Here is a 13699-nt window from a genome sequence, read left to right as displayed (position 1 = left end):
ATGGCTTGGAATATGGACACAGCTCCAATTGAAAATGTCTGACATTTTGTTTTGTTTCTGGGTGAACAATCCCTTTAATGTACCACCGTTTGTTGGGTTTTAATAAAAGTATGTTGAATGGCTGAATTTGTTTCTTCCACAAACAACATGGGCTGATGAAAAGGCCTCATAGCCAAAAATAACTGATGATGGAAAAAATACAATTTTAAAAGGATTTTAAAAGAATTTAGAACGGATCCTTGGGGAACACCAGAATAGTCCATCCAGCACAGTTCAGATGGTGTCACAGATGGTATGACAGAACATGCATTGAATTACAATGTTGCAGGGTGGGTTCTCATGACATGACATCACCTGGATGATGTAATCTGGATGATGTCACTTGGATGATGTCACTTGGATGATGTAATCCGTGAGGCTCACCTGAGAGGGCACATTTTTGGGCGGCTCTATCCTGATGGACGGGTCCCACTCCCCCGGGGGCAGGACTGTCACCTGGTCCAGGAACTCATCAATGCCAGCCACCAGGTCATTCCTGTCCTTGGCTTTGTAAGCCACGTCATGGAACACCTGGGAGAGAGGACACAGGGTTATGTAGTGAACCTTACCTTAAGTGCATGAGGGAAATATTACAATATAATGGTACTATTGTTGCTATTGAGACTGTTCTCAATCAACTTACCTTTGTAAAATGAATAATACATGGCTCTATACAGTAGGTTTCTAGACAGCATGATGAAGTAAATTCATATAAAAATGAGCGTCCTTGTTCCTTTCCAATGCTATAACTTGACAGAGACGCAGATACCATTTACATTTGCTTTTCATTGGGTCGAGGGAATGTAACGATGAATGTGACCTGCAGGATGTTACATGATACTGGTATATGACTAATAGCGATTAGCCACTGACATTTAGTTTCTCAATACTAACCTCGTCTGTCATCAGTGTGGCGATGGATCGGCCAATCTCATGGTACTGTGGCCCTTTTCCCAGAGGCCCTAGCAGGATAAACAAGAACCTGAGGAAGGACACAGAACAAGGTTAAGAGAAGAGGTGGTCAAATCCTAAAAGAGTTTAGGTAAGCACCATATCATCTAATGTTTCTAAACCCGTTCCTTGGGGACCCTAGCCATTCCACATATGTGTTTGCTTTTACTGGTCAACTAATAATCAAGCTCTTTCTTAGTTGAATCAGGTGTGTTGGTGGTGGAATAGAACCTATTTGTGGAAAGGCTGATGGACCCAGTGAACTGGGGTGAGGGACACACAACACAATATTCATAGTCAATAGGAAAACACATGTAGTCTCTCTGACCTGGTTGTAATGGGGATCTCAGCCAGGCCGTTGAGCAGCACGGCGGGAGCCAGACGTACGAACGCCACCACAGGCCGCTCCAGGAACTCTAGCTCCCCCACCAGAACGTTGGAGGCCTCTGCACCCGGCGGAATCTTCTTCATGAAGTGGAGGTCTATCTTCAGTACAATAAAGCAGGTATTAGCACTAGCAAAGACACTACATGGTTATGAGAGTTGAATTATATCTTGGGTTTTGGCAGGTTAGCATTTAGCATTGGGGGCGTACGTCAGTGCAATACCGTAATTCATGTCACCTATACAAACATAGAATAATATGGATTCTTATAAAATGATTGGCATTATTTCATGACGAGGGGCTGACCCGGGAACTGCATCAGGCTCGGCCCAATCTGAGCTCGGCCCAAACATACGCTTGTAAACGTACGCTTACACACACATATCTATGTTCTCTGTATCTGTGGCTCCACAGTATGTCCAGCTGGCTTGGCTGAGTGAGTGGGCCTTACCTTACTGAAGTCCACAGCGCTGTTCTCCCTGCTCACGCTTCCCTCTGTCGTGGTGGGCTGAGACTGGGGGGACACCGTCTGACCTGTGACCAACAGAGAGACCACACCTGTCACTCTCACCCCAACCTGAGGCACCACACAATGGACAGGTTTCCCAGGCACAGATTAAGACTTCTCCTGGGTCAGAAAGCACTTTTACATTGATTGCGGTCTTTAGACCAGGACTAGGCTTAATCTGGGTCTGGGTCCACTAGCCTTTGAAAACAGAGATTAAAATGACAGATTAAGGGACTATAATCAAGATTGAGACCATGGATAAGATTAAAGGTGCAACCTGTAATCTTTCATTTCTGGTAAAAAAGTAGCATCTCTGCACTAGTGTTGGGTCTTGGTGAATGTAAAAAAAAAAAAATGTTTTGCTTCTTGAATTTGTTTGTAATGTCTTGCGTTTCCTCTTGGGATATTTGGTTACAGATTGCATCTTTAAGATCCCATCTCAAGGCTTTTTCCAGTGTGAAAGCAGTGTGCCATTTTGAATAAATCACAACCCTTACTACTATACACAATATGATATGATTATACCATACTGTTCTGTTCTGTACCATTTTACTCTATATAGTACAGGGGAGGCTGGTGGAGTTAGAAATTACAGGACGGGCTCATTGTAATCATGGAATGGAATGCAGAACGGCATCAAACACGTTGGATACCATTCCTCATCCCATTCCATGCATTACAAAGCCAATCCTCCGATTTCTACCTCCACCAGCCTCCACTGAGACAGTGCTATACTCTATTCTACATTCAATGACAACTGATGTATTCAAAATGGCCACCACTTCTCAGTGAGGGCTTTATACTACCACAGAGGTTAGGAGAGCTCATAAGGAACAACATGGAGGTTATAAGTGGATATACAGCAGTGGAGGCAGGTGGAGGTAGAAATCAGAGGAGGGGCTCATTGTTATGCATGGAACCATACCTCATTTCATTCCATGCATCCCGTCCTCTGATTTCTACCTCCACCAGCCTCCGCTGATATACAGTCTGTTGTTATGATTGGTTTCTGGGAGACGCTTAGCAATACTACTCTTCTATGATGTGTAACATATAGATTCCTAGACCAGTCAAAGCCTGCCTGGTGGGACGAGAGAACTAATCAGTGATGGTTATCAGACAGACACTAATGCCAGTAAGACACTAATCCCACTAATAACACTAATATCAGGGGTCATCTAGAGTTTCCCGTGTGGGTCTCCTCCTCTGTGTCCAGTGAAAGGGATAGGGCAGTAGCCCTGGGCCACAGCTTGGTGGAAGCTAAAGCGCTTGGCTTTAGCTCCGTTGGGTGGCGTGTCTGTGGGGAAGTGGGTACAGGCCTTGGATGTAATCACAGGTGAGGAGGGGGTGGATACACACGAAGGGTAACACACACACACCGAGGCCATGCCCCGCAGGGAGAGACCTGTTTGGGCGAGCCATTCTTGGAGTCAGCCTTCTTAGAGGCCTGGAGAGAAGACTTAAAGGCGTAAGAGAGGAGGGAGCTCCTGACTGGATGTGTAGACACACGTACACAGACACACACACACACACACACACACACACACACGCACACACACACACACATACACGCACGCACACACACACACGTACACAGACACACACACACACACACACACACACACACACGCACACACACACGCAAACACGCAAACACACACACACATACGCACACGCACACACACACACACACGCACACGCACACGCACACGCACACACACACACACACTCACTGAGCACTTTATTAGAAACACTATACTAATACTGGGTAGGGCCTCCCTTTGCTCTCAAAACAGCCTCAATTCTTCGTGGCATTGATTCCACAAGATGTTGGAAACATTCCTTTTTGTACATGATGACACCCAATTCCTGCAGATTTTTCAGGTGCACTTTCAAGCTGTGGATCTCCCGTTCTACCACATCCCAAAGGTGTTCTATTGGATTCAGATCCGGTGACTGGGAAGGCCACTGAAGAACACTGAACTCATTGTCATGTTCATGAAATCAGTTTGAGACGACTTTTGCTTCGTGGCATGGTACATTATCATGCTGGAAGTAGCCATTAGAAGATCTGTAAATTGTGGCCATGAAGGGATGCACATGGGATCCACACCATCACACCACCTCCACCATGAGAAGGTGCATAGGTGTTCCTAATAAAGTGTTCAGTGAGTGGTATATGACAGGGACAAACCGAAAAACAAACTCCACAAGGACACACCACAAACCAGACACATTGACACAAACACACATATATAAACAGACACACAAACAAACATAAACAACAGAGGAGAGAGATGAGATATCAAACAAACAGCACACCAAAATGTCAGCTACAATATTCTGCAATGTACAGAAAGGGCCACGCCTCAATGCATTTAAATATGATGTTTGAACATCATGGAATAGGGCTGGAAGAAGGAATATAATATAATACAATAGAATACAATATAATAGAATGGAATAGAATGAAATGGAATGGAATGGAATAGAGTACAATAGAATAGTCATTTGTCCATCGGTAAGAATGGAAATGTGTAATCTGCTCTGCTTCAAACCGAACAGCATACCAACCGCACCTGAACAACACCAGTGCTACGACAGCAGCTCACCGTTCTTGTCCATGGAGTGGGGCTCAGACTGCTTCTTGCCAATGTCGGCGAAGGAGCGTACGATGGGGATGCGGTTGGCCAGCTTCTTGTGGTTCTGGTGGTGGTGCTGCTTGAGAAGAGCCGCACGGATCCTCCTTCTGGAGTCCTCCCCCACAGGTCCCGACGCCTCATGCTGGTCCAGAACCATGTCTGACAACAGCAAAACAAGTTCACACACACACACACACACACACACACACACACACACACACACACACACACACACACACACAGATTTACATACAAGGCCACACTACAATTTTGTAGCCATTTGGATTTTCTCAAAATCAGCCCACAACCAAACCCCACCCAAACCTGCCATTCCCAGCAAGGTTCTCCTACAGTACATGCAATCCCCCCTATCCCTGCCCTGCGTGGAGCAGCTCTACTCTACCTGCGATCTCCTCCAGTGAGTTGGCTCTCATGTCGAGCAGCACTGTGCCATTGATGATGCAGCTGCGCAGTTCAAACAAGCTGTGTAAGGACAGCGTAGCCACATAGGGCTTACTCCAACGCTCGCCTCCATCCTCCACATCCTCCTCAAACTTCAGCCACCTACACACACACAGACACACACACACACACACACACACAGGCACAAACACACAGGCACAAACACACACATGCTTTAGATCACTATCATCTCACAATCCAAAACACCCTGGTACTTTCCAGTTGACTGAGGATACAGGAGATAACCACCAGAGCACATCATTGACCGTGCTCGAAGTGGACCAATCAATAATAGGAATCAATGAACTCTTAATTAATCCCAGAGGAGAGATTCAACACAAACAAGAAACGTATGACGTGACTGCCCGAGCCAAAGCACAGCCACCTGGTCATGTGATGTGTCACAATGTTACCTGGCCGTTTCCTTCCACTCTGCGTCCTTGCCCTCTCGCAGGCAGATCTCGTCCAGCTCGGTGAAGAGGGCGTGGGGGATGTGCTCCTCGTCATCATCCTCTGTCCCCAGCAGGAACTGCACCCTCTGGGCTGGTGTGTTTGCTGCAGAGAGAGAGAGAGAGAGAGAGAGAGAGAGAGAGAGAGAGAGAGAGATTGAGAAAAAGAAAGAGGGGAGTGGGGGAGAGGTTAGAGGGTGTAGGGTGGTGTGGGAAATAAAGAGAAATGGACAAAATGAATAAAGGGGAAAGAAAGGGGTGGGAGGGAGGGGTGGAGAAATCGAGAAAGGAGAAAACATGAGGGAGGAAGAGAGAGATAGAGGGAAAGAGAGACACACACCATCAAAAACATTGAACACTTCCATGTGAATGAACATCAGTGGACTTGAGTTCAGTATCTTCCTCCAACATACTACAACATATACTACGACATATACTACGACATAAACACAGCATATCATGTGGAACAGTTCTCATCAGCACACCACCCCCAGAGGCTCACTGTGGGAGGGAGATTCTCGGCCATCATCCACTCCAGAGTCCCGCTCCCTGGACCTCTTCCTGTGTTTGTGGCCATGGTGACGGTGACGTCGGTGGGACTTCCTGCCAAGAGGGACGTGGACCCCAATGTAGAGTGTACGGTGACCTGGGGACAACACACAGAGATGGACTACAATACCCACAATCCCAGCAGCCGAGGAATCATCACATCTACACCATAATCATACTGTCAGTGTGCATCAAATCACCGCTTGGTGTCATCAAGGATCAAGGGATGAGGCACTGAAACAGATGAATCCCTAATAATCACACTCACTGAGGACAGAGAGTCCAACTCCCCCCCCCCCCCCCCCAGTGTGTGTGTGTGTGCGTGTGTGTGTGCGTGTGTGTGTGTGCGTGTGTGTGCCTGCGGGTGCCTGCGGGGGCAGCGTGAGTGTAATCAGTGTAGACTCTCTCCTCTCGTTGCTGAGGCCAGGCTCTGCAGCCAGCACTCACTGCCCCTATGGGCCTAACATGGTCTCTGAGAGATAACCATGACATCGACAAGACCAAAGCTTGTCCACCCATACTACTGGCCCTCCAGACACCACCAGCTGAAGAAACACTATGCCCAGCCTGTCTTTATCCACACACAAGGCTGTTATTACTGTTACTAAGAGACTATGTCCAGTATAACGTGGTCCTGGTGCATTGAGGGCAGGATTCTAACAAGGCAGAGAAACTTAGCACTTGATTTATTCATGCAACTCAGCATGAAGTAATATAGCTCATCTCTTTTCTACCGCTGTGTTAATATGATCTACGTGGAAGAGGGGGAGTGGAGGAAGAGAGAAAGGCAGACAGGGAGGAGGGGAGAGAAAGAGAGAGAGGGTATTGTACATGTGTCTTCCCTCTCCCGAACCAGACGTAACAAGTGACATCATCGCACCACCATTGCCTGTGGCCGTGGCGTGCAGTGAAAACACACAACTACCGCAGTGAGTCACTTGAAAACATGCTGACATCATCACCGACTGGATAAGCCCTTCCTGAAACCTCCAAACCAATCAGACACAAGGACGGAGGTTAATTGAGGCCTACGGTGGGGAACAAATGGAGGAGGGAGTGGAATGGTCAAAATATATTTACCACTCTGACATAAGAGCCAGCATGTTCTCATAATTATATATACAAATATAATTTTTATCAAAATAAGATCACCTAGCAGATGCGCTCATCCAAGTCAATTCAAGTACAACAACACATTATTCTTTATTGGTCACCTATGTGGAAAGCACAACCAACAACAATGGAGCTTCAAGCAACCATACTCTAACTAACCACGTAAGCCACCAGAACCATATTTGAATGAGTAGAGAAAATAGAGGGGAAAAAAAGACAATTGGACAACCGAGGACATGCCTGTTTGGAAATAGAGAGGACCCCAGAGGACCTTAGGTACGTTTGGCTGTCAGTGAGTCGAGATGGGAGTTTTTATATAAATAGCCCATCTGATGTCCCCAGGCCTGTGCACTTGCTGATGTCATGGAACGTCTTTTCTCTTTCTTTCTCTCCCTCGCTCGCTGTCTCTGTGGCATCCAGTGACGCACGAATACACATAATTGTGTGTTATTTTGTGTGTGTGTGTGTGTGTGTGTGTGTGTGTGTGTGTGTGTGTGTGCGTTCAAGCGTGTGTGAGTGAGTGATTCCCTACAGCTTTCTCTCTTACAAAGCCATAGGGTCACATCTGGGGATGTGTCTTTGGGGGGGATTTTCTGTTACTATACTGGGCCGATGCAGTGTCACTGTTTCCACGACACCAGACATAACATTATCAAAAGCAACAGTGGTAGTCTGAAAACGAAGGCCGTTGTGACGGAGAGGTTCTCTTACCTTCCAGCTCCTCCTTCTCAAAGTTGGTATTGAGCATGGAGCGAGTCCCCCCTCGGTCCAACACCGCCTCCTCATCAGTCCTCTAAGAGACACACACACACACACACACACACACACACACACACACACGTCTGGTCAGACAAATTATAATAATAATCGTTTCACCCCCTTAACACACACAAACACACACATCACAAATGTCCTCAGCACATGGAGATTCACAGAAAAGATTTTGTTTTGTTTGTCATCTGGCGAGTTAGGAATTTGGTCCAACAACCACTCAACATGCCAAAGCTGCTAATTTGTCCATGTTGTAACATTGGGTACATTTAAATGAAATGCTACGAGTCTTATGTAAGAGCTTCCATCTGTAAGAGGACGCATCCCAAAATAAACACACAGCTTCATGAGGCTAACTTTTTACAACAGTCACCATAGCAACTAAAGTGGCCAATGGCAATATTAAGAGCCACGCTCCTTCCCGGAGTGCCAGATTTCATTATTTTTGTCACGGTTTTAACAGGAATGCTTCCTCACGCACATTGTCTAGGCCAGATTAAGAGTTGAGTTCTCACACTTCTTCTGAGAGGAAGTGTGTTAACTCAACAATCTGGGATGTATGTGGCTACAGGAACAGGAACAAGGAAGTAGGGCTATAGGCTACTGGTACTAAAAGGAACAAACTAATTATGACACGAGAAGCCTGACACATGACAATCATGTCACACGCTATTTAGTCTGAGTTTAATCTGGGTCCTAGCAACCACCTCTTGTTCTCTCAGTATACAATGATGCTGGCAAGGTCAGGGGGTCATCCTCTTTTTTTGCCACCCTCATCAATTTAGTAGAGGTGGCATTTTACTGAGTAGGAGGTGGTGGATGCCTGTGCTAAACCTGTGAAACTTGACTGTCGGAGCTCTACACACAGATGCCTGCCTAATGCTAGCTAATGCTCATCTTGGCAACGGGCCTTTGGTAATCACCAAAACCAACTGCAGACCTTCTCTCACGACCACATGTTATTAACAATAATCTCCCAGCAAAACTACATGGCAGCAATGCTACATGCTACAGAATAAATCTGGCCATTTTAATTTGTATTGCATTGATTGTATTTAGTACTTTACTACCTCATTAGTACTTTACTACCTCATTAGTACTTTACTACCTCATTAGTACTTTACAGTGCCTTACTGCCTATATGTTTTGTTATCATTCTCTTTATTGCTATCGTTATATTTACACTGCACTGTTGAGAGGTTGCTCATTAGAAGCATTTCATTGTACCGTTTATATCTGTATCCTGTGCATATGATAGATAAACTTTGATTTGATTTGATTTGATTTGATTTGATTTGATTTGATTTTGCATCATTTCAAAATCTAATCTGACTTGCATGTAATCAGCACTTAACATGATTGGGAAACGTATACAGTAAATCAAAAGCAGACTGGTTAGACAGTTGGCCTATAGGGAGAAACAGAAACGAAGACTGCACATATTTGAATTCAATGGGGTTAAATTAGGAAATTACACAATGAACGTACATGTAACTATTTGTAGTGCAGAAATGGCAGCACCACTGTTATACAAAGTGAAGAACAGCCACTTAAGTAAGTGGTATGCTACAGTATGTAGACAGTATACTCTGCTTCACACTGGCCCAACCACAGCTGAAGTCTGCTACCATAACTACAAAGACTCATTGACTGGCACATTTTCAATCCTCTAAGAGTTTTTCTTACTGAAGTGGATTAAGCTAGAGTGCTGGAGACAAAGACACAGGCACACAGATACACAGGCACACACAGACACACACACACACACACACACACACACACACACACACACACACACACACACACACACACACACACACACACACACATGGATGCCCATGTGAGAAAGCCCAAAGGATCATGGGAGTGTTGCAGACAGATGTTGAGGGTTGGGGGGTTTAGACACAGACACACAAACAGACACATGCACATTTCATCAAGGACTCAAGATGAACAGATGGTTAATTGTCAGAGAGAGACTAGACATGTTGTTGGAATGTATTTTCCTGAGTGACCCTTGGAATGCGGTTTACAATAAGGGGTACCAGACCCCATGATCTCTGTTGATAACATGTCAGACTCACTGGCGCCAAGCCTAACTGAGATGAGCCTTATGTCCTGGTTTCATGTTTAATTCTTTGTGGTTGCCACTTCCCTGTTGACCATTGTCTTGGACAGTAGTTTGGTGTCCCAGATCGATCTGACTAATAAATTATCTTTATTTAACTTTCAATTTGAGTATCCACCTTCTTCCACACATTATTGGATATTATTCTTCAATATCAGAAACATCATCATTGCACATGTTCAGCATGTCTTGTTTGTGAATGTGTATGCATTTCCATTCACATGTTCTAGGTGAAAAGAAGAAACGAATCAAAGGTGTTTTTACACAGAGTCGAAGCAATCATACCAGAGAGCTGAGCAGGAGTGACAACCCGGGGAGAAATGTGAAGGGTGACCCCAGGGGCAGGCACCACCAGTGGCCCAGAAGAACTGCCCTCTGGGAAATTCCCTCAGTCTCAGTGACATCACACAGGATACCTCTGAGATCATCATTCCAATCTAAATCAGGATCACTCAACTCTGATCCTCAGGGAACTACATGTTTTGATCTAGCCCAGTCTGAACATATCTAGTTCAACTCATAAAGGGCCTGATGATTGGATGATTCATTGGATCAGGTGTGTTAATGTCTGGCTAGAATAAACATGTGCAGCCCTGTGGGTACCAAAGTTGAGCTAGTTATGGTTCTATACATTCCTTTCATGCTTTTTCAGGGTTAAGGTCAATCCATTTCAGTTCAGTTCAGTTGATTCCGGATATTTAAAAAGTGCCCCATATATCGTCTGTGATATTCATTCATGCTTAGTTTCACTTCCTGGTTAAACTGACTGCAACCTTGATCCTCCTACATATACCAGCTTGTTAAGGAAAACAATCCCTCTGAAATCCCTCTCCAACACCATCTTTCTCTGTGCAAGACACAAGAGTGGGGCTGCTTAGTGCTCTTTCCCGACCTCTCGTCAGTTTGACAAACGATAAAGAACCAGCCTGCATGTCCCTGTCTTTATTAATAGAACTGGATAGACGGGATCTCCTGCAGGCATCTGAGCTCTGACCTCAGATCAGCAGAGAGCCCGCAACACCCCCCCCCCCCCCAACACACACACACACACATCACTGCCTTCATTACATGCTCCAGATCTCGGATCAGATTAATCCACTCTTAATCCTAACGTTTACTACAGCAAGATAAACCCCTGGATCGGACCCTGGATCAGAGGTTCAGGGGCAACCTGGACCTGCCCCCGTTACACAGCACTGATTAAATCAGCTCCCATCATGGGTACTGCTGGTGATGTCATCAGAGGAGCCGGCGCCTGGATCATGTGACTAAGACCCTGGGGAGGTAGGATGGAGGAGATGGAGGAGGGGCTGCTCTCTTTCTCTCTTTCTCTATCTCTCTATACACATGCAGACATGCACACAGACAATTACGCATGCGTGCGCACACACACGCGCACACACACGCACACACACACACACACACACACACACACACACACACACACGCACACACACCGCACGCCATTGCATATGTCATCCATATCTACTTCAGCAGGCAGTTGGCTGGATGGGAGTGGGCAGCGTGGATGAATGAACAACACAGAGGCTACAGGGGGGGAGGGGAGGGTTGTCAGTCTTGGGCCAGATCCTAAACGAGGATGCTCCATCGGATATCACACAGGAACATATTAAATTGACCTCTACTGGGCAGAGCTCCATGTTCACCTTGGTGCTTGACATTGAGTCTCTCTGTTCTCTCTCCCGCACTACATGCAATATAAATAGAATGCAGGGCAAGAAATTTGTCCCATTTGTCTATCGATCCGTCTATCTATCTGTCTATCTATCTGTCTATCTATCTATCTATCACATGCTTAGTCAGGTTCTAATTATAAAAGATAAGGAGACCACATGACCACATCAGAGGACAACTAAATAGCGCTGCTCTGACATAAAGCACAATTGCCTTTTTAATCTGGAGGATCCAATCCACTTACATGTCCTACTGATATAAATTCTGACCGGGGGGTGGGGTTGGAGGGGCAGGGGGGGGTGGGGTTCATCTGCTGAGCGAGACCCTGTATACTTCCTCACTCTAAAGGAACATTGGTGTTTTCGACTAACCCTGGCCACCTGATTAGCACTTTGGATTGAAAAGCATCTAGCACCATATAGTTACTCCAGTAATTCCCTTTTTTTTCCTTTATATTCTACTCTCTTTTTCTCAGCCAATGTTCTCAATTCACTAACCTTCACTCAAATCTACCATTTGGGGATCCCCCCCACCCGAACAAGACAGCAACAAGCTATGACAGAATGGCAAAAGAAACACAGCCAAAGCCTCCAAGACCAAAATCCCTCAAAGGATTACAAACAATTTGCACACAGCACAGCAGGTGGCCCAGAATCTAGAGTTACAGTTTCCAGGTGGCGCTTACAATCCCTTATCCATACACCACCACTGCCCCAAATCAGCTCCCAATTCTGGGCCAGCACTGATCCTGACTGAACTAGTAGTCTATGTACTCAGCCACTCTTTCTAATGAGTTCTGTGTCTGACATTATTGGACTATTATTGAGTGAGTGACCTCAGAAAACCAATAAAGTCAGCGTTTCCTGGAGACCACCAGGCAGCTACTGCCCTAGAATAGGAGGTCTCTGTTCATCTGGCTGCTACTGGTCACAAGGTGGACCAACAGCTGTCTTGGTCTTAGAGCTGAAAAACGGTCCTGCAGAACAACACACACACACACACACACACACACACACACACACACACACACACACACACACACACACACACACACACACACACACACACACACACACACACACACACCTCCTCTCCCATTAGCACCCCTCCCCCATTCATTGCAGAGAAAACTAAAGCAAACCTTCTGGGCCTGTTGTGTTCATATTCATGCAATGCATGTATGTGGGCCAATTTTTACATTGAACAAGCAGGATATTATGCTGTGTGTACCACATTTATTTGAATGGTGTTAGTGATACATCTAATGCTAGGGGACTCTCATCTTACATCTGATGTGCACTGAAAAATAATGTGATCAATGACCTCCATCCTTTGATATGTTTCACCTTGAAATTCTCTACGTTTTCAGGCTTACACACAGTGAAACATTATCTTTCTTGTTGTACCAAAACCCTGCTCTAGACATTCCTTTCCTTGAACTATTCATTTGCAAATGATACATTCTCACATTCAGGTGCCAAAATAACACCAGCAGAGGAAATAAACATTTGATGATATTTTTTCTTTTTACCTGAATTTGTTTGATAATGCATTAACTCATTATCTAACTCATTATCTAACTAACTGCATTAATTGAATAAAAGAATAAAATAAAACACATTGAATCAAGTGGAAGTCAAGTGGATATTCAACCAGAGCCTAATAATCTCTGAATGGCACTAACTTGGACTTGAACTTGACTTGTGGCGGAAAGAACAATATGATTAACTGCAACACTAGTAGGGCATATCTGGTGGTATTTTCTTTTAGGAGGAACTCATTAAGAAACAATAAACACAGAAGATGTCTCCGATGTTGATACAAGGTGTGCCTGGGTTATGTTCCATTATCTTAGCCAGTAAAAATCACAGGCCTATCTGTTCACACAAATCGTTTCCAGGAAACAACGTACGTTAGAATACAGCTTTCCAGGACACATGCCTTGTGACCCAATTTCCACATTTTCTTATTTACGTCTCTTGGGGGGTTCTGTGACGCACTGAACCA

General features: G+C 45.2%; 1 protein-coding gene across 1 annotated transcript in view; it reads right to left on the bottom strand.

Moving 5' to 3' along the window:
• Positions 1-13699, bottom strand: part of slc4a10a (solute carrier family 4 member 10a) — a gene marked incomplete at its 5' end in the record, with an annotated part of 29669 nt that overhangs the window by 10751 nt on the left and 5219 nt on the right. The window contains 9 exons of the mRNA XM_083685139.1: positions 424-570; positions 934-1021; positions 1319-1476; positions 1827-1909; positions 4496-4684; positions 4929-5089; positions 5401-5542; positions 5939-6082; positions 7810-7891. Of these exons, the coding sequence (XP_083541265.1) occupies positions 424-570; positions 934-1021; positions 1319-1476; positions 1827-1909; positions 4496-4684; positions 4929-5089; positions 5401-5542; positions 5939-6082; positions 7810-7891 (1194 nt within the window). The remainder of the gene's footprint in view (positions 1-423; positions 571-933; positions 1022-1318; positions 1477-1826; positions 1910-4495; positions 4685-4928; positions 5090-5400; positions 5543-5938; positions 6083-7809; positions 7892-13699) is intronic.

Source organism: Argentina silus (genome assembly GCF_951799395.1).
Source record: "Argentina silus genome assembly, chromosome: 14".
Taxonomy (NCBI): domain Eukaryota; kingdom Metazoa; phylum Chordata; class Actinopteri; order Argentiniformes; family Argentinidae; genus Argentina; species Argentina silus.
Note: the sequence above shows the minus strand (reverse complement) of the source record. Positions and strands in the feature narration are given on the sequence as shown.